Source organism: Copadichromis virginalis, linkage group LG20, assembly GCF_057382275.1.
Source record: "Copadichromis virginalis isolate Kocher_CV1m ecotype Utaka linkage group LG20, C_Virginalis_male_GT1.1, whole genome shotgun sequence".
NCBI classification, from domain to species: Eukaryota; Metazoa; Chordata; class Actinopteri; order Cichliformes; family Cichlidae; genus Copadichromis; species Copadichromis virginalis.
Genome location: NC_140637.1, coordinates 33,134,724 through 33,156,141, shown reverse-complemented (window position 1 = coordinate 33,156,141; position 21,418 = coordinate 33,134,724). Strand labels below are relative to the sequence as shown.

The window sequence follows — 21,418 nt, the reverse complement described above, 5'->3', positions numbered from 1 at the left end:
TAAGTATCAATCTTTTCTAATCCGTTCAATTCCAGTTAAAATAAAAAAGCTCTCCAAGCTGTTCTGTTTGTGTGATCTGTATAATTCCTTCGCCCAGCGTGACTCATTAATGCTGGGATACATGTGGCCTAAAAAGTCGTCTCAGTAATGCAAATTATATCTTTAAATAGCTGAAAAGCATCCAGATGTGCTCATTTGTTGAACTAAAAAGTTGATCATAGTAAATAAATCTTTAAAAATAACTCAAACCACAAACAGGAGTAATGAACACGTGGGCACGTATTCAATCTGGAAAGCACTGCGGTCTTTAAATCCAGACACTTGAATGTGATACAACCACACCGACTGGGATTTTATACCTTTATTCAAAGCTACAACTCCTCAGAAAAACACATTTCCTCGTGCTTTAAACAAGAGTATGAATATAAAAATGAAAACTTGGGACTGTATATGAAAGAAAGACGTAAATGCCTTAAACCTGCTTTCTGATGACCAGCAGAGGGCGGCGACTGTGGCTGTGAAAAGCTGTCTGATTGGATGAAATGTCTATGAGACGCTTCCTGATATTGCCAATCTCAGGAAGCGCTGTTCTGGTGACTTTATGTTATGTGTCCATCTTTTATATACAGTTCATGTGGTCTGAGTCAGACGCCCCTGCGGGCTGCGATACGTAACACAGCATCTTTAGCCGGCGTGGTAATAAAACTTTAAAAAACTGAAGAGAAGCAACAGGTTGGATTAAAGACACATCAGCGTTAAGCAGGTAAGTTTTTCAGAGTGTAACGAGACGCTGAAGGAAAATAACATGAAATGAACTGTTTTCCTGGAAAGTTCCACTTTCAAGCCATTCTATCAAAATAAAATCTACAGCTATATACAGTTAGCTTCTTGTTCAAGAATATAAAACTTCATTCAGACATATGTACATTTTAAAGCTGCTGGGGTTTCTTAATCTAACAGTAGGCTGTTTGCTTTAATGGCAGACTGCACCAACAACAGCACCTGCAGTTTTCTCCATCTGATTCTGTGCAGGACAGTCTGGTTCAGAACTCATACATATAAAACTTATTATGAGCCAGCTGTTAAAAAATAAAAAGCCGGGGACATACTCTGCTTTTCCTTATTTCTGGGGCCAGCCGTGGAAGTTCATGTTTAACATGAAGAACAATTTGCTGTGAGCCCACATATCAGGCAGCTTTTTTTCTATCCCTGGATCTGTATGATGTCACAGAAAGAGGATATTACTAATATGGTCATCTCAGGCACATAAGCCCCACCCACCTACTGTCCAAATCTTCTATTTAAGAGGAGCAACCAATTAGGAAAGAGTAGCCTTAAAGGCAGACGAGCTGAAACAGTTTCAAACAGAGCAGATAAATTATTAACTGTGAATTAAGCAAAGCTAACACTGAAGAGTCCAGAATAAAAAATGTATCATGCTGTTCACAACCCAAGATACTGTCTATTTGAACAAACAAATAAATGCAGAAAAGCAGATAAACGAGGACAGGAGGAGGGGAAGAAAACTGTTCCCTCAATGAGGCTTTTAACAGAGAAACACCAACAGGACGCCAAAGCTGACACTGTAATGACAGTCTGCCACCACAACCTCATCTGGGTGACCTCTCACAGCTCGAGCCAGCAGTGAATCATACCACGAATGGATGAATTCCTCCTGCAAAATGATTCCCAGAATTTCCCCGAATAACTTTCTAACAGAACTGAATGTGATCGGCTCTGCAGTTAGCTGTTTACATCCATTTAAACATGCGTGTTTTTAAACCCTGTTTTTCCACTGAAGACACTGAAAGTCTGGAAGCATTTCGTTTGTTGGACACTTGTAGTGAAAACAGCGCTCAGCAGAGGTGACCGGAAAGAGGTGAGAAACGACAGATTAGTACAAAGAGCTACTGTTTCTGTGCTCTTTATAAGTGGTTCACACCATTTGGTGTCGAGTTTTTGTGCTTTTAAAAGATATACTGTTTGATTCTGAATGAGTGAAAAATGCAGGAGCAGAATTTTTAGTTGTCTGAAACGGTTAAACTGACCGCATCAACTTCAAATTAGCAACTGAAACAGCTCGTGAAAGGAAAACCTCAGTATCTGTTAACCTGCGGCTGATTTTTCCATCTTCCTTCTGCCCGTCTGCTGGTGGCAGTGGGCTAAGTAGGTATTCCAGGCGTGGACTCCCTCTGCAATTTTCATGACCGGGCTCCTTTAGACGTGGAGGTGCAGCGACTACTCTGAGCTCCCTCGGGGACGCCACAGCCCCTCGTCCGCTCTACGGCTGAGCCCACACGTTCTTTCAGCTGCATGTATCTGTGACATCATTCCTTCAGTCAAAGACCAGGAACAAACCATGGCCCGTGGGACAGATCAAGGCCATTGCTCACCACTGAGTCCCCAGTAGGCTTTGCCTGGTTGTTGCTGCAGTCTGCACAGTGATGACCTCCTGCATCTTTGTTGACTGGTTCAGAACTTTACGTACATGAAAACTGAACCATATTCAAGATTTGTATAACACCAGCCTAAACATGCCTCACTGTTCACAGTGTGGTACAAAGCCCGCTGCTCCATTCTGGGTTTAAATTATTACAGAAGACAAAAAAGCTTGGAATCAGTCCAATGCTGAGCAAAAACGCTGAAACCTGAAACTGCTGCAGAGTCCCACAGACGCTCACGAGTCGTCATAATCAGTCGTGGCTTTACACAAACGTGTAAACGTCTCTTCATGCTGGAAGTGACAAATAAACTAAAGGTGTTTGGCCTCACACTGGGCATAATGATTATTGATCAATGATTAATTAACCTGTGGTGCTGCCCCACCCCAGCGGTGATGACATCAGTCATCAGGAACCACACAACAATGAAGCAGTGACTTTCAAAATAAAAGTAAGGGGTATGTCCTGCAGTAAATTAGTCAGATTAAATATGTGTGGGTAGGAAAATAAGCTGCTTGAAGGGTATCCTTCCTGAGGAACACTGAAGCCGTTTTGTTGTTGCTCCACATCGCACTGATTCCTAACATTAAAAAAAAAAGGCAGTTAGTGGTCACCAACCCTTAAGAACCTCCTGGTCTCACCAGACTGTAAAACCCTCCAAGAGTCTTTCAAACAAACAATTATTAGTACTGGCAATATTAGTACAATTAGAAAATATACGATATCCAAATCCTTTGTGTGCGTTGTCACACTTCGATGCTGGCTGGCAGAAAAACAACGAGCTGATGGCAGACGACGCGTCCGTTCAGCCTCCACAGAGACAAACATCATCCCGTCCCGATGAGACGGATGACAGCTGATCAATGACCTAACTCGTCCTCGCCTGGTGCTCACACGGGCTCTCAAGTCCGGCTGGAGGCGTTTCAGGAACAGTCGCGTTGTATTAAAAAAACAAAAAAAACAAAACACCATCTTGTTGCAGAGCACCTTTTCTCCACCACAGGGGGGCGCTGTCCTGTAACTGCAGGGAAACAAACCACAGTCAACTCAGAGTTTCACGCTCTTTGTCTCGTCAGAGTTCAGAGGGAGGGCGGTCAGCGGCAGACCGACAGGCGCCTCACGGTGCACAGGTCACACAGCAGCCGTTTGATTCGCTGTTTGAGCTGCGGGAGGCGGGACAGAGGGTCAGGAGGCTCGAGCTCGCCGGAGTGGTCCAACCAGGACTCTAGAACTGAAGACAGAGAAGAGCGAGTTTTACGACCAGCAGCGAGCACATGTGGACACAAACTAACAGCGAGGTGTAACTTAGGAGCACAGCACGACTCTGACGCCTCATCACGTCCAACCCAGCGTTGCTGTATCACGCTCAGGCACGCGCTGCTGTCAGTCACACAAGATACATGATGTACAGCAGTGAAGCGAGACCTCTCTAATCCCAATTAAATTAAAGGCCAAACATGCAATGAAGATGCGATAGATACTTTTTCACAATAATGTCAGGTCTAAATAATCAATACGGTGAAAGTGGAGCAGCAGGCAGGAACACGGCGATCAGGATGCATGAGCTTCACGACCCCTCCAAGTGAAGCGACGCAAAAACCGAACCTTCTCTCTTCTTCCTCCCACGCCTCAGTAATTATTCTCCTCCAGCTAGAATGGCTCTAACTCGCGGTGGATAATTACTTACTTGCTTCTTTCTCTAAATATTTCTCTCTGCTTTCGTAACCAGACGAAGCCACCGTGACTATTTTAATAACACTGAATGATGATTAATGTGGAGTGTTGTGTGCAACTCTGTCTTTTACATTCAACGTGTGCGTTACCGTCCAGCTCTCTCTCGATCACGTCCATCCTGGCGCTGATCTGCTGGTGCAGGGACTCGATGTGCTCCAGCAGGTTCAGCTGACACTCGGCCACCGACGCCGCGCGAGGCTCCGCTGCGCACGTCCGAGTGTGCGCCTGCTCGCCGCCGCCTGCGTGATTCTCTGTTTTTATGTTGTGCACATCTGTGAGTGCGGTGGCGTCTCTGTCTGCGGCGGTGTGAGCTGCGCTCCTGTTGACATCTTCAGGTTTTATTTCCTACACGGAGAGAATGACAGATGCTTTTAACAAACAGCAGCCAGAGACACACGAAGACTAATTCGTTTTTCAGTGAATTTGACAAACTTGGAGAGCAGGTTTGAATAACGACACTCTGCCAATGATGCTTGAAAATTCCCTTTTCTGGAGAAAATGCGGCCTCCCCCTCGCCCCCACAGAACCCCAGGTCCTTGTTTCTGTTACATCACAGTGTTAAACCTCTTGCAGCTACAATACAAGCCGTGATGCTCAGAGTTGGTTAAACAGATAATGAAGCTGGCTTTGGATTCTGAGTCCTGCAGTTTCTGCTGTATTTAAAAAGTTCAAAGAGATCAGCTGATTCTGAAGGGTCAGGTGGACATTTTTCAGTTTTTATCGATTTTCATCTAATAGCCGAACTGAAATTAGAATATTATTAGATTACATCTCCAGTTTATATTTCAGTAACTTTAAAATTTAATATGAAATTTAGGTTTTACAAGTCATGGCCTGCTTATTCTGTAATAAATAAATAATTATTTTCTTTTTTACAGGTGATCTCCTTAAGATTGAGATAAAAATTCAAAGACAGTTTACGGCCACAGCCTCTACTGCAGGAAAAAGACACTGGTGGCAACAGAGTCATGAGCCAATCACAGGAGGCGCGTACAATCCCTCCACAGGCTCACCTGTCGAAACCTTTTATTTCCGTGACCCTCTCTGGATGTAAGAATCTCTCTTACATCTCACATCTTGTCTTCTGGTCCACTTAAGTAAATTCACTGTGATCTGCTTGTTTCACTTATTGATTCTCCATCAATCGTTTATTTTTAGCTCCATTTCGTTGCTACTAATGATGTATTCTTTCTATTCTACAAGAATTCTACAACAGTTAAGAGAAATAAAACAATTCAGGATCAGAAACTGGTCTGAAAAACGACAAAGTCCCCATGAAATCAAACAGATGACAGGTTTTCATGATCTACCCGACGAGCCTTACGTTTGTAAAATCTCTGGCTGTGTGATTGTGCAGAGGAAGCCTGTTACAGCTTTTCTGTTGGTGTATCTTCACAGAGTATCCTCTGCAGCTCTCGCTCCCCCCCCCCTCACACTCAGTAAAAGGTAAAAATAGTTCCACATTCACCAGAATGAGCTTCTAACTGGTCTTCACTGGTCTCATAGCAACAGCAGGAGCTTAGCGCTGCGAGCGTGAGGCGCTGCTTCTGCTCAAGGTCTCAGTGAGCCAGGCTTTGTTTTTTTTACTACACCTAAACCTCCCAACAGCTGAAGATTCACGCGTCTCAAATTCACAGCAGAGAAGAGCTTTGAGGAGACAGAAAAAGAGATTCATCGTCTTTGCTCAAAATAATCAGCTCTGATTTTATGATGTTCAGCCTTAATGCAGGAGTGAAATCCGAGCTTAGAGTTTATTGCTCATGTACGACTCATTCGGTCGTCCGTTTCCCCCCCATCAGTGTGAACAGCACAAATAAATGAAAATGTTTTGTGTCCTGTTACCTCGGGCAGTGGAGCGAGTTGGTGAGCACTTGTGAACGACTGTTTCAGCTTTCTGAGTAGGAAACGTGTGAACAGTTAAAAGGCTACACGAGTGTCTGCTGAGTCTCTACCTTCTCCTCGCCACTGCGCTCTTGCTTCACCGTCATCATCGGCCTCTCTTTCTCCTGCTCCTCTCCTTTTTCCCATGATGCTCCAGGCTTCTGATAGCAGTGCTCGCTGCTGACGTAGCAGACGGGCGGCTCTCCTCTCGGGCTGGACGTCAGTCTGTGCCTCTCCTCCTGCTTCCACGGTGACCTCCACAGCTGCTGGTCGGGGTGGGACGGCGAGCTGCGGGGAAAGACGGCCACAGTCAGACCGAGCTAACGTCTCTGCGGGCTCGAACAGATGAGCCGAGCCGCCGGAGCGATCGCACTCACCGCAGCAGGCTGATTTTGAGTTGCAGGGCGCTGAGGACCTGGCTGATGCCGTACGTGTGCGCCAGCAGGTGGCTGGTGTGTGAGATCTTGGAGGCGTTGACCTCCGAGTAGTTCTCCTTCACACACGACAGGCCAAACATGTGACCGGATTTCAACAAGTCGGGCTCAGACCGGAAACGCTGAGCACACCGCCAACCTGGACCAATGAGGATTACAGATGAAAACAAGATGAGAGGAGAAGCACGAGCACCACACAGGAACCCACAGAGAGCCAGCAGGTCTCTGAAAACGGCTTCAGCCTGAGCTGTGGAGCTCGTGTCGTCGAAGCCTCACACACTCACTGAGGTACAAACACACATAAGTCACATGTCCTTCTCCAACCAGTCAGAAAAGGTTACAATACAAACACACACTTTGACTTTCACCTAAACACAGAGAGCTATCCTACGACCACTCGACAAGGGGTCGAGGAACTTTTCCAGGCCTTTGCTGTAACATATAAAATGCAAGCTTTGAGTTTTATATTACACCAACTATCAAATAATCCACCTTTACCTGCTTTCTTTCACAGGCTCGGCACAGCAGTAAGTGCTCACAGTGTGAATCCTACCTGCGGTCTGTCTGCAGTAGTAGCAGATGTAGTTGTGTGGGACGTTGTCCTCGTATAAACCCATACAGGTCCCGTGCTGCCAGCACAGACACGACTCGCACTACAGACACACACAGAGAAAACACTGGGATCACTTCACAGCAGCATCACGAAACAATCCTGTGTTTCTGAGCATTCCTGACACAAAGGCCTTCAGTGACAAAAGAAGTCCTAATAAAGACAAAATTTTCACATTGAACAGAACCTGATGGACATGAATGATGTAAAATATTTCCCATGATTCATTTCTCTCCTTTCAGACTTGTTTGTCAGTTCTGTGGATTCGTTTTAAAAGCAGCTACAGACAAATCATTCCTGTGTGTGTCTCACCTGGATCATGAAGTCATTCTCCTCGTCCACCTCGCACACACACCTCACCACCTCACACTCCTCCGTCTCCGTGCCAACAGGCCAGGAGGGCGTGTCCTCTCCACTCTCTGCTGTCAGCGTTGACCAATCGCTGCCATCGTCGGCTAAAAGTACAGAAACTCAGTTTTTGAATTTTTACATCGTATCAGTGTTTGTGATATTAATGTGTGTGTGTTTTCCCACCTTGCACGTGTGTGTTGTGATGTTCAGTTGAGAGCTTGAGAGTGATCGGAGGTCTGTCTGAGCTCTCATCGTCGCTGCTGCAGAAACCTGATGAGAAGAAGAGAGAAGCAACAAAATGATTGGACGCTCGGTGCTCGCATGGACGCTGTCAACCTTGTTCTGGTGCTCAGTAACTCACAGTAATGACAACAACTAATGAGAAGCAGCTGAAAAAGAGGAGTTTTAAATCACAAACAGGTCGTGAAGGTGCTTTAGCTTCGTCTGCAGCGTTTCCAACAAAACATAAATGTTTTTACTTTCCCGTTACACTCGTGTTTGTGAGCAGCCAAAACGCCCTCAACAGCAAATCTGAGCCAAACACGCTGCAGTTCATTTTCTGCAGTGTTACTAATGCGCAGGTTCACACTTCTGTCAGATGGGACTCTATTTAAATTTGAGGATGCAATAAGTGCAATAACAGATAAAATGTGAGTTGAAGATAAATAATAAATACAATTTTATTTATGTAGCACCTTTCTAGACAGAATCACAACGTGCTGCACATAAGAGAACAAATAATAAAAATGTAAAACAGACAATATAAAACAGGCAGAAATTTAACTAAAAACTGTTTTAAAAGGTGAGTTTTGAGTTGTTTTTTTAAAAACAACGACCGAGTCCACAGTCTTAATGTCTGAGGGAGAGAGTCCACAGTGGCTAAAAGCTCTGTGACCCTTAGTTCTCATCTTAGTCTGTTTTATAGTCCTGATCAGATGACCTCAGGGACCTGCTGGGGACATCGGGCTGTAGCGGATCGGAGATGTAAGCTGGTGCCAGTCCATGCAAGGCTCTAAATGTCAAGACCAGCATCTTAAAATGTACTGAAATTCAACAGGAAGCCAGTGTAGCTGAAATGGATGGAGACTGGATGATCTCCCCGTGTTTGGGGGGTCCTGTCTTCCTCAAAGTCCAAAGACATGCAGTTAGTGGGGTTAGGTTAATTGGTGATGCTAAACTGGGCACAGGTGTGAATGTGAGTCTGAATAGTTGTTTGTCTCTGTCAGCCCTGCGACACACTGGTGACCTATGCAGGGTGTACCCTGCCTCTCGCCCTGTGGAAGCTGGGACAACCTGACCTCCCCCATGACTCTGACTTAGATAAGTGAAAGAAAATGGATGGTAAAATATGACACTTCTACAGCGAACTTCAAACTGTTAGATGAGAGCAGACCTCTGATTTTAGGCTCCAAATATCTTACAAACCTGTTAATCTCAGTTTAAGAAGGTCAACAGACACAATGAGTCTCACCCGTCTGACTTTTCTTCTTCTTCTTCTTCTTTTTCTTCTTCTTCAGTTTGATTCGCAGGAAGTTCTTCCTCTCCTTCTTATCCAGTCCTCCCGTTTTCTCCTTCCCCCCATCCTTCTTGGCTTCTACTAACAGGCACACATGAGAGAAATGACACCAACGCTGCTGGTTGGCCTGGTTTTCTGCTCCTATGTGCTGATGTTGTGCTCTGCTCTGTACCTGTTCCCATGATGCCATGTTCTCCGCTGGTTGAGTTCTCACTCCTCCTGTCTGACACCAAGTCGCCACCCTCTGAAAAAGATCGCTTCCTCCTAAAACAACCCAAAATAGCTCCAGTCAGCGTTAAACTCACCGCCCTCTGCTCACCGTATCTAATCCGTGGGACATAAAGCGACCTCACGGCCTCCTCCGCGCTGCTTTGCTCCTCCAGCTGCTGGTCGGTGTGGTAGTACTTGATGTGGTAGTGCAGCAGGCTCGCCTTCCTGAATGACTTAGTGCACCCGGGAGCAGGGCACTTGAAGGGGTTGTGGTCCAGCTCAATGGAGAGGATGGGTGGAGGCTGGTTCTTTATCACCCTGTACACTGAGAGGAGAGGACACACCGAGTGTTTCTAACTGCTGTGGGACTGGATTAGGAAACCTCAGCACTTTCATGCTTAGAAAGAAGAAGGGAGCAGCTGCACACTGATAATATGCCTTTGTATTGTAACCCCAAGCACGAAGAGAGGACAGGAAGCTACATTAAATGTCTGCTCAGAAGCACAATTTGTCAATTTAAGACGGCATCTAAAATTCCTCTGGAGCTGAAGAAAAACCACAGTTCCACAAAAGTTTGGATGCTGTGCAATGATTTGCAAATCTTATGAATTTTATTCACAATAAAGCAGAAAACAAGTTAAATATTTCAACTGAGACATTTTACCATTTCATTAAATGCTTCAGACAACAAAACGCTGGAGAAGTGAGTGACAGTAAGAAAGGACCAGCTGGAGGAACGTGTTGCACCTCATCTGGTTAATTAGCAGCAGGTCGGTATAAAAAGAGGCAGACGTTCTCAGAACTAAAGAGGTTCAGCAATCTGCAAAGAACTGTCTACAAACTGAACAATTTCACAATAATGTTTCTCAATGTGAGATTGTGAAGACTTTAAATGTCTCATCATCTACAATAAAATAAAATCATAAATTATTATTATAGATTATTTGGAGAAGTATCTGCGTGCGGATGGAGGCTGAAATTCAGCATCGATGCTCGTGATCTTCAGGCAGCAGGTTAAAGATCACGCAAACACGTCGCCACATCTAAACACGGTCAGAAACAACGTCGTCTTCTCTGAACCAAAACTCACAGAAAACTGTTCCGATGTCAGACAAATGTTTTAATGACTTTTGGAAAAAGAGAAGGGAGACCCTGTGGCTCAATATCAGCGCTCAGTTTAAAAGCCTGCATCTCTGACTTCTACATCTTCTTCATGTTTCAGCACAACAATGCTAAAATCACATAAAGCATCGATTCCAACAGCACGGCTGAAAACATTTGGAGCATGGTGACACCAAAGAAGAGCCAGGACTGCTGAGCAGCTTTAACCTAAAAATGGGACAAGATTCCTCTTCCAAGAGTCCAGCTGCTGGTCTCCTTGGCTCGGAGATGTTTAAGACACAGAGGAAACATCACCCTGTACATGTTCTCTTGAGAGGCGTCGCTTCCATCAAATTTTCTCAATTAAAACATTTGATATCCTTTCATGTTCAATCTGTTCCCGCTCCATTACAAGTGTGGATTGAGCAGCCGACAGTCTTTATCTGTCCTACTTTTTTCATTAGACAAAAAAAAACAACTTTTAAACTCTAAACTTTTGTCCCCAAAGTTTGATTCTGTTCATCTGGTCGTAGCAGTCCTGGGATTTACTTACCTGGATGATTGAGCATGCATCGAGACGTTCTAACCTTTTGTGTTTATGTGGAGGACTGAGGGACTTACATGGTTCTCTGCTGAACTTGTGTGTGGTGGGAAGGTGAGCCTGACGCTCCAGCAGGACATCTGAAACAAAGATTAAATAAAACAAACAGGTCAAGTACGTTACAGAAGCATAACCACTTACTGATCCAAATAAGAGAAGCACCTGCGAACAAAGTTAAACTGTGTTTCATCTGTTAAGAACTGGATTTTCTCACATTCACCGTGGTTTTATCCTCGGGTTGGCTTGAACGTTCTTACCGGTCAAAATTAAGATTTTACTTTATTATATGCTCACATACACTAGCACTATGTACTCAAAGTACACCTGTATAATATTCTACAGCACATTAGTCACGTTCAATGTGTGACACAAAAGAATTAATATTTAAGTCAAAATTAACATTTTATCTTCACTTTGGAGTAGAGGTCGTCTTTAAGCTGGACAGAAATAGTGATTTGACTGGTATGAAAAACATGTCCCAGTTTTGTCCATCTCACCCAGGTCTAATAACAACTATGTCTGCTGTCCTCCTGAGTGAGACAGTCCCCACAGACATCGTCTTAAAGCTAAGAGAACCATGTAAAATGTGCACATGTTCTGTGGAGTTCTCATGTTTGGACCAATACACGCATGTCTAAAGTCCTCCTCTGTCGACTTCAGGCACCATCAGTGAGTCTGCTGCTGTAGGATTTGCTGGTGCAGAGCCGCCGGTGTCGTCTGTTGATATTCTGGATGAGACTTGCAGCCCCCTGCCCCAGTTGTGGCTTTTCTAATGCAGACATATTTAGAAAAGCTTATAAAAGCCTAAGTTGTTGTTAGATTGTAGCTGAAGGTTTTCAGGTTTCATTTCGGCAAACAGGACCTCACTTTTTCGTGCATATTCAAACCGGACTACAAGTGGAAACCAGAAACCCTTTATGTATTCTCCATATTCCTGTGCAGATATCTGTTTACAGAGATAAGTGTACCTCTGTCTATGTGGGCAGGGTTAAGTGCTGCTGCTGCTGGGGGGGTGGAGTTAGCTGTGATTGGCTGATTCTGAGTTCCACTGCTTCTGCCTGGAAGAGAGACAGACCATTGTTAACCATTTTAATTTGCTCCTGCTGACGAGCTGCAGAGCCTCCAAACATCTGGACAGATCTACAGTGTGCGGGCGCTTGGGGTCAGAGGTCATCTTACTTACTGTCATCTGTTTTCTTCTTGGCAGGTGGATTTGAGGATGAAGGTTCTGCCTTCCTCTTCCTGTCCTCCTCCCTCTCCAAAGCTGCATCGGTCTCTTCTGTTGTCACCTTCTCATCTGCCTCCTCTTCCTCCTTTTTCTCCTCCTCCTCTTCTTCTTCCTGTCCTTCTCCTCCTTCCTCCTCCTCACTCTCACCCTCCTCCCATCCCTCGCTTCCCACAGCACTTTTCTCAGATCTGGATTTCTAAGAACGACAAACAAACAAAAACAAACACATTCAGGATCAAAGACGTTGTGATTGTGTGAAACACTGAGTAGACGAGGACCAATTAGAGAGAAGCATTTCTTACTTCCTGGAAAGGTTTGACTTTGGTGGGCTTCACAGTCCGAACCACGCCATCATAGAATCGCACTGTGTAGGAGTCTGACACAGGAAAACACAAACACCAGGTTTAGATCAATCATGTTCCAAAAACAGCCGATTCGCTTCAGTAACAACAGGAATGCAGCACAAACAACCCAAAGACGGACAGCGGGAGTCAAACAGCATGAAGGGAGGACATAAAAGACGCCCATCCATTCACTGAGCTTATCTGGGTCAGAGCCGACCGAACCACTTCAACCGGCACCTTTTGATGCAAAGGAGCACGGCTGTGCTCTGAGCTCTGTCTGAAGGGAGAGCCCAATTTTTGCCACTTGAATGCACAATCTTATTTTCTGGTAACTACCCACAGCTCGGGGTCACATATGAGAGAGGGAATGTAGATCAACCAGTAAATTGACAGCTTCGCCTTCAAGCTCAGCTCCCTCTTCACAACAGACCGGACCCAGCTGCACCAGCCCTTCTGTCAATCTCCTGCTTCAATCTCCACCTAAGTGCCTCCAACAAAGCCCAGAGATACCTCACCTCTCCCACCTGAGGCAGCAACTCGACTCCAAACCAGAGTTTTTAGTATGAATTAATCAGGATTTATTTGACTTTTCTTTAATGAAACGCTTTTAACAGTCCAATGTATCAGCTTCAACTGTAAAAATAATGTAAGCAGCATTATATCATTAATATCATTGAATCAGGAAAAGCACTCAGGATTAGCTGACTTATATTGTAGAGTAACTTAGTGTAATTAATGAACCCACACACAATCCGACCTCCATACTAGTCAAGTTACTGGAACAAGAAGCACAGAGGGGTGGGCTGAAATTTTGGGCCTCTCACCTCATTTTTTCCCAGTATTATTAAGACCTCCTTACTTCTTAAGTGCAATCTGAATCGTTACGATATAAACTATGAAAGAAAACATATGCATGGGTCCATTGAATAGCCAAAAGTTAGTGAGGGGTGCAGATGGTAGGTGCTTAGTGATTTATCAGACAACCTTGTGATAAACAGCTGCACTGACCTTTTCCCCCCCCAAAAATCAGTAAATCAACCAGCAGTAGAATACAGTAGAAAAACAGCAGAGGTAAAAGGTCACAGCTGAACCTCACCGTCCTTGTTGACACGGAGGATTTTGGCCGGGTAGAAACGACAGTCGGTCCAACAGGCCAGAACCTTTGAGCCTGAAACAAACGTCTGAGTCGCAGAGAAAACATCTGTTAGCTTACGCAGTCAACATTCTCCTAGCTTCAACTTATTATTGTCATAATCTTTCTAGTCTTCTTGACCAACATTATTAAAACACACTAGGGCTGCCACAAACAATTATTTTGATAGTCGACTAGTCAGATCATCATCCATTGGCTGTAAAACGTACAGCTTATTGCACCAGGATGCATCTGCTCTTATATAACTATCATTAGCTTACAGCTTTAAGTGTTTAAGGTCTGTGCTAACTAAAGACAAGATGATAGTTTATTAAACTTTTAATGAATTTTGCAGATTGCCTCGATGGAGTTTAATAAACTCAGCCGTCTGCTCCTTCCCATCTAAAATATAACAGGTAGTGAAGGGAGTCTGGTGTTTTACGCCGGCTCTAGTGAGCCTAGAACCCTCCAGCTATCGAGTGGGTGGGTAGCAGACGTCTCCGAAAACGTCGGGGCACTTTTACAAATTTGTGATGTCTTGATAAACCGAGCAGACATTTGAAGTTTGCACAGCTACATTCTCGCCGAAAAATGTGTTAAAAGTTTACTTTGTGACCCAGAAAGAGTAATATTAAAACTAAGTAGCTGCCGCCATTGTTGGAAACTGGAATTGGCTGGGTCGCGCTATGAATTCTGGGATCATTTGGGCCACGAAGGATACATCCGACTCATCCTTCAAATTCGGGGAAAAGGAGGACGCATTTGGAGAAATCTTCGAATTTGGAAAGCCTTCGTCGCGTCGCTGTAACGTAATCAAATGCGGCCTCCTAACGATGCAGCCCGTAAATCTGGACACAGCGGCTGTGTCCCAATTCAGAGACCGCACGCTTGAAGTACGCATTTTGAGTGCGATTACATCACCTCCACGCAACGACGGCTGTCCCAATTCGAAGTGTTTTTTTTTAAAATTTGTACAAATTAACAATTACAGCGCATATCTTACAAATCAAAAAAATATGTACAAGTAAGGGTGGTTAAGAACAAAGCAGCCATCGAACAAAGAACAGTATAGGTCAGAAATAACATAAAGTACATTAAATGACCTTCCATATAAAGTAAAAAAAAAGAATTAAAAAACAAAAACAAAGAAAACAAAACAAAAACAAACGTACGCACACACGCACAGTCCAGCTACATCAGTCTAAAAGCAGCATCAAAAATTCAAGCTTTATTTAAGTTATGCTTGTCTAATGAAGCCTTCAATAGGAGGACTTCATTTTTAAAGCCAGCAAAAATCAGAGTAATTTTCAAGAAGCGACATTTATGAATGAAAAATTTTGCAACTATAAATAAGTTGTTAATCCCAAATTCTATTTTCTTATTTTCTGTTTGTAGGCCAAATCTAATTACTTGAAAGGTTAGAGAAGGGCAGTCAATATTTTTAGAGGTTAACCAGGACTGAAAATCATTCCAAAAACATCTGGAGCTTTCACATGAATAAAAAAGGTGCTCTGTAGTCTCAATATCAGTGTAGCAAAAAGTGCATGCGCTCGTATCTATATTGAATTTCTTGTGAAGATAGTCCTTGGACGGGTATATGGCATTTAAGATTTTAAAGTGATTTTCTTTTGCTTTTGGTGGAATTGGAAAAGAAAGATACTCAGTCAAAAACCTCGAATTATAATCTTTAAACAAATATTTTCTTTTTAATTGAGAAGGAAAAAGTTGTTTGGTTAGAATTGTCCTTAAAAATTTATTATTGCATGTCTTTCCTTTAAATTGACGATCATCAATAATTAAGGACGGTTCACGAATTATAGAGGAAGAACAGGTTAAACTGGCTTTAGCCATCTGAATCATTGCAGGGGGAATGGCTTTCACAACTGTAATGAATTTACTTTGAGTACATGATAAGCCATAATTATCTATGAATTTATTATACGATAATAAATTGCTGTCATTGTCTAAAAGGTGTAAAACGGTCCAAATTCCATGATCCATCCAATCCTTATAAAAGATGGATTTTCTTTTTATCAATACACATCTGTTGTTCCAAATCGAGTTTGTATGTGGAGAAAAATTATGCTTGTAAATCATTTTCCAGTACTGGAGAACCTGTTTATGAAAATTGGATAATTTAATTGGTAATTTGGAAATTTCAAAGTCACACTTTAAGAGAAATTCAATGCCACCAAGCTTAAAACCAAATACTGTTTGAGTTATTTATGAAAGACTGCAACCATTTGAGTTTGATGGAACCATCATTGCTTCAAAATCAGTCGCATTCAAACCTCCTTCTTCAAATGACTTCACTACATCATTCTTCCTAACATAATGTTGCTTGTTTCTCCAAATGTAATTAAAGTTAATTTGATTTATATTGTTGATTAGTCTATTGGAAACATAAGCATTGTGATGGATAAATCAGTGGAGAGATACCTTCTGTTTTAGTAAGATGGAGAGGTGTCTTTGTAACCAGCTGATTAGGCTCTTTTTAGATTTCTGGGTAATATGCTCAAAATTGAGATTTTCTCTATTATTTGCATTCTTTGAGATTATAATGCCTAAATATTTAATTTCAGTTTTAATAGCTATGTTAAGAGCGATACTGGGTTTACAATCATGAATAGTTAATAATTCGCATTTTCTAATATTCAGGTACAAACCAGAGGCCTTTGAAAATAGTGAAATTTCATTTAGTGCGAGAGAAACCTGTGACATGTTCTTTAAAAACAGTGTAGTATCATCTGCTAATTGACTTGTGATCAATGGGGCTCCCATCAAATTCAGTGGTTGAATATTTGGATTGCGTTTCATGAAAGTAGCTAAACGTTCCGTTACAATAATGAAAAGTAACGGAGAAGCTGGACACCCCTGACTCCTCAACTGATGTTAAATCATTTAGACGTTCCAAAAGGTAAAGAAATAGAACTATTGATGTCAGAGTATAATAAAGAAATTAAATCTATGAATTTTTTACCAAAATACTGTGAAGCTTTTAAAATGAAAGGATGTTCGACCGTATCAAATGCTTTATAAAAGTCTAAAAAAAAGAATCACACCATCATCTTCAATTAAGTGATTATAATCCAGTAGATCTAAAACCAATCTAATATTATTGTGGAACGATTTTTAAGCAACCCAGATTGTGTTTCACTAATAATCTGATCTAAGCCGTCCTTTAATCTGTTTGCAAGAACATGAGCAAGAATTTTATAATCTGTATTCAATAGAGTAATTGGTCGTAGATTATCGATTAATCTTTTCTCTTTCCCATATGGAAAAGATATATATAAATCTTATAAAGTTTGTATCTGTCTTGTGTGAAACTTGTATGAAAAGCATATAAGAGTGAAAACAGATATAAGATCCCTTGAAAAATTATATAATGAAACTTGTATGTTTTGGATACTTACTAAAACAATGTATGAAAGTAATGAGAAAGTGGCCACTTTCATGAGTAATCACATATAAGTTTTTACTATTTATTTTCCATATGGGTTACCAGGTTTGGGAATAAGGGAGATAAGACCCTGTTTCATTGTCGTTGCTAATGTTTCATTACTAATGATTTCCCTAATAGTTTTGAAGAAAAATTCTTTTATTTCTTTCCAGAAGAATTTATAAAAGATGGCAGTCAAGCCATCCTGACCGGGAGCTTTGTCCATTTTCAGTTTGTTTAAGGCTTGATCTCAGTCATCCAGTGATATATCAGAATCACACATTTCTCTGAATGCAGAATCGATTTTTGGAATATAAGTTTCATCAAAAAAGGTAAAGGAATCAGTAATTAAATATTTAGATGAGTATAAATTTGAATTTATGTATTTCTTCTGCTATAGTCTTCCCCATTTACACTTAATGTATTAATAGATTTCTTCTCTTGCCTCCGTTTCTCCAGATTGTAGAAATATGAAGTACTTTTTTCACCTTCTTCTATCCATTTTGCATAGAAGAAAAAAAATAAGCATGCAAACTTGCACTAAAAAATCTGCAAAACAGCGAGGTGAAAGGTGAACCGTGTTATAGCGAGGGACCGCTGTAATTTTGAAGGTAAGTCACAACATACCCTTCGTAAATACTAATGTATAGAAACCGTTACCAGCAATCATTCATTTTTTGTGTGGCTTTTTTCACGGTTTGTTAACATGCTGTGCAGGTGTGTACTTGACTAGCTGATATCAACATAACGGGGAAACATCTGGTTTGACTGTTGTTCACCTGTAGTTTGAATGCTGAACATTTGCCTGTTTAGATCATGAGACCAGTCACTATACAGAGATGTGCTTCTGAGTGTGGACGATGTCTCTTCTGCTGCAGTGATGCAGTTCTGCTTGTGTTGAGTGATGTAAACAACTGATCGATCTAAACGCTTTAAACGTCAAAATTGATCATTTTTTTATGACACAGCAGCGGTGAGTGTTCCCGCCTCTGCTCTTTGTAACTTAACGCGATCTTTCCGTTTTCGAGTTTTGGACATGATTTTGGAGGATATCATCGCAGTAGCGATTGACCGCAAAGTAAAGCTACCGGAAATGTACAACCCCACATCCGGTCTCAAACCAGGAAGTTAGCATTTTCTCGTGCACAGGGTCTATTGGGACACAGCCAGCTATGATACTGGAGACTGCTTCTTCTTCTTCGGGGTTTAACGGCAGCTGGCATCTTTGTACATGCAGTGCTGCCACCTTCTGTTTCAGTCCGTTATTACACTCTTAAATCCTACTACTTATTCCTGCGTCTTTCTGGATCTTACAAAGCTTCAAACGACGCGTCGACTATTAAATTTGTCATCGAAATTTTTGATAGTCGACGTAATCGTGACTAGTCGACTAATCGTGGCAGCCCTAAAACACACACCCAGTTTCTGCTGCTCTGTCCACAGCAGCTGCTTCACTGTCAGTCTGTAATATGAGCCTAACCTCCTCAAATGTATTTAAAATGATAGCCTCATTGTCTGTCCACGTCCTGACTGATGGTGGGGTAAATGATAACAGAAATATATTGTGGATACGATGAACCAAGTTGTAGTACAGGCTTCTGATATTTTCACATTTACTTCAAATGCAGAGTATCTAGGATTTATATGCAGGAATTAAATATATTATTTCAGTTCATGCATCTTAGAAAAATAAAATCTTATTCAGTATCAGCATCCCTGCCATGACACTGATACTGATGTTTTAAAAACTATTTAAAAAGAAACATCTGTGTACGTCTAACATGTTCTATACCGGCTGTGATCGCATTGGATTCAGGCCCTGCCTCCTCAGGCTGACTCGCTCCTTCGGCCGCAGGTACGGTGAGTTCCACTGAAACCACTCGTCATGGCGACGGCTCCACTGCAGATAGTGGATCAGGACCCGCTCTTTGTCATAATCAATCTTCTCAATGGTGGCCGTGTACCTAAAAGAAGGACAAACTTTTAGTACACCATTAAATTTGAAGTATGTTCTCCCAAAAATCTTTATCATTTCCACATTCAAAATTAGCTTTTGTTTAGCTACAAATTAGAGGATATTTACGCACCACAGGAAAGGTTGGGCTTTTTGAATTCACACATGAGCACAGCTGGTTGCATATCTTTAAGGCAATGAGTCAGTGTTACTTCATTTAATATAAGTCTGTTCCTTTTGCTTTTTTTGTTGTTATTTGGTGGATTAAAAATCATAAAAAAGTTAAATACTTTATTAAAATCCTGGAAAAAAAATCACCACCAGTATCTGAAAGTTTCCTGTATGTTGGCTGAACTGCTGTGGGAACTTAAATGAATCATCCACTCATCGGATTTCCACAGATCAGACTCATAACAAAGGGACTATTAAGAAGTCGCTAACCCACACTTTACTTTAAAAGCTTGAATGAGTGGTACATCATAACAGCAGAAGCTCAGTAAAACAAACAATTAATTTTTGGTATTTTGAGTGTGTTAGTGCAAAGAGGGTGGACATGAGTGTCGGGGTGATTAGTGACAGAAGGAGAGCAGCAATAGTGAAAGGGAAGGTTTAAAAGATTGTAGTGAGGCCCATTGTGATGTTTGGTTGTACAGGAGGCAGAGCTGAAGATGTTCAGATGTTGACTAGGAGTGAGCAGGATGAACAGCATTAGAAATTAGTGCATCAGAGGGAGGGCTCAGAGTCAGGGAGGAAAGGCTGAGGTGGTTATGATGTGTGTAGGAGAGTGAGAGTGGATATCTTGGGCAAAGGCTGTTGAATATGGAGCTGGTGGTTGGAGTAACAGAGGAGGATGCAGGGACACAGTGAGATGGAGGCAGATCATCTGCTGTGGCGACCCCTAAGGGAAAGAATAAGTGTGTGTGTGTGTGTGTGTGGAAGGTGGTGGGGAGGAGTCTTCTGACCAGTTCTTGTGGTGGTCTCGAGCTTCTAGTTTGGCTCCGACTTCAAATGTGATGCCTGATCGGTCCGGAGGTGTCTTCATCTGGTACAAAAACACAGGAAGTGTTGATGTGAGCATTTTCTGTCATTTTACTGTGGAGAGTTTATTTGACAGTTCAATATTTTTAAGCCATTTTCTTTTGTTTTGATGGAGCACAGCGGTTATCCTCAATGTTGGATATAAATATTCTATTTGCTATGTTTCATTATTTGTGGAACAACAAGTGTAAATGGACAAGGTGAATAAAAACTCAAAGGCGGTCCATTCTAATAACTTATAAACAGAGTATAGGTTGAACTAAGCAAATTCCTAAACAAACTCAAACTCTAGATATGCCAAAGATTTATTTTCTTTACAGTTTCCCCCATATTGTATTTATTATCTTAACAAATAAATGTTTGAATTTTCTTTTTTCTTCTATTTTTGCAAACTATTGTTGTAAGTTAAAAAAATAAGCAACAACACACAAAGGTCAAAGGTCGCGAACGCTACTGTACGTCACGTTGCGTGATGACGGCATACATATGATGACGTTGCGCCCGTCTCTGATAACGGTTGCAGCCCAACTTTTTTTAGTGTAGTTATTATCAGCTTTCCACGGGTGCAGTCTGAATTTCGACTGAACAAATGTGCGAATGTTAAACTCGAACAGTTTGTAATGAATGAAACAGACATTTTTTGACTTTCCGCTTGATATTCCTTAGCTTTCTTAGTAGAAGAAGATAATTGGTCTTGAAGACTCCTAAGGACGCCTACTCTAAATTTTATTGGCTGTCTCGGTCGTCAGTCGCTCTAAATGTCCCTCCCCTGTCTAGCTTAACAGATATTTGACAGCGGCTAAGATGCTAATGCTATCAATGTTAGCTCTAAATATTAGCACAGATTGACACCGGACGAAGCGGAAAGTGCTTTAAAAGAACACTTCAGTAAAAGACACCAGCGTAAGAGAAGATACAGTCGCATGTTTAAAGCTGTCCTCTGAGCTGGTGCAGTTCAGCGGAGTTGGATCGCCTCTCCATTGACTGTGAATACAGAAGCTAACACAGCTAACAGTTCGCTGCTGCTGAAGCAGCTTAGGCTGACAAGTCCCACTGACCGCTGCGAGCAGCCGCAGGCCTCCTGTCGGCCAGCGGAATATTTAATAAAATGTCTCTGCACTTTAATTACAAACATGAGCGTGGAATATGTAAACGAGAAACATAAAAGCTTGTTTACCTCTGACGTTACTTGTTCTCTGCACTCCTCATACTGTGATGACTATAGAGCGCATGCGCGAAGGGGGCCGAGTTTCTGGCAGGGATGGGACGCTTGAAAAGCGTTTCTTCGCTGTGTCGAGCCTCCGACGCGATGTTTCAAAATACTGCACCGAACACAGAGATCACATGACCACGAATAAACGAGGCTTTGGTGCCCCAGTTCCGACAGGTGGTGTACCTGCT

General features: G+C 42.2%; 1 protein-coding gene across 2 annotated transcripts; it reads right to left on the bottom strand.

Annotated features, from left to right (window-relative positions):
* Positions 1-346: 346 nt before the first annotated feature.
* On the bottom strand, positions 347-21,322 carry LOC146685235 (PHD finger protein 20-like). 2 transcript variants are annotated; one of them, XM_085443415.1, is made up of 18 exons: positions 21,195-21,322; positions 19,942-20,021; positions 18,818-18,989; positions 13,548-13,632; positions 12,410-12,483; positions 12,063-12,303; positions 11,848-11,937; positions 10,900-10,959; positions 9,316-9,502; positions 9,140-9,231; positions 8,923-9,045; positions 7,635-7,721; positions 7,413-7,555; positions 7,044-7,143; positions 6,434-6,629; positions 6,128-6,344; positions 4,265-4,520; positions 347-3,672 (listed from the first exon to the last, which is right to left on the bottom strand). In XM_085443415.1, the coding sequence occupies exons 2-18, from the start codon at positions 20,019-20,021 to the stop codon at positions 3,536-3,538; spliced, it is 2,340 nt and encodes a 779-aa protein (XP_085299541.1). In that variant the 5' UTR covers positions 21,195-21,322; the 3' UTR covers positions 347-3,535. The 2 variants fall into 2 exon arrangements, with proteins under 2 accessions (XP_085299541.1, XP_085299540.1); XM_085443414.1 differs by having other exon boundaries at positions 8,923-9,048; positions 21,195-21,273.
* Between the last annotated feature and the right edge of the window lie 96 nt (positions 21,323-21,418).

Coding starts and splice junctions, on each gene's coding strand:
- LOC146685235 (XM_085443414.1), bottom strand. CDS start 20,021: ATGAAGACACCTCCGGACCGATCAGGCATCACATTTGAAGTCGGAGCC. Junction 11,938..12,062: donor CAAGAAGAAAACAGATGACA/GTAAGTAAGATG, acceptor TCTCTCTTCCAG/GCAGAAGCAGTGGAACTCAG. Junction 10,960..11,847: donor CCCTGCCCACATAGACAGAG/GTACACTTATCT, acceptor TCTTTGTTTCAG/ATGTCCTGCTGGAGCGTCAG.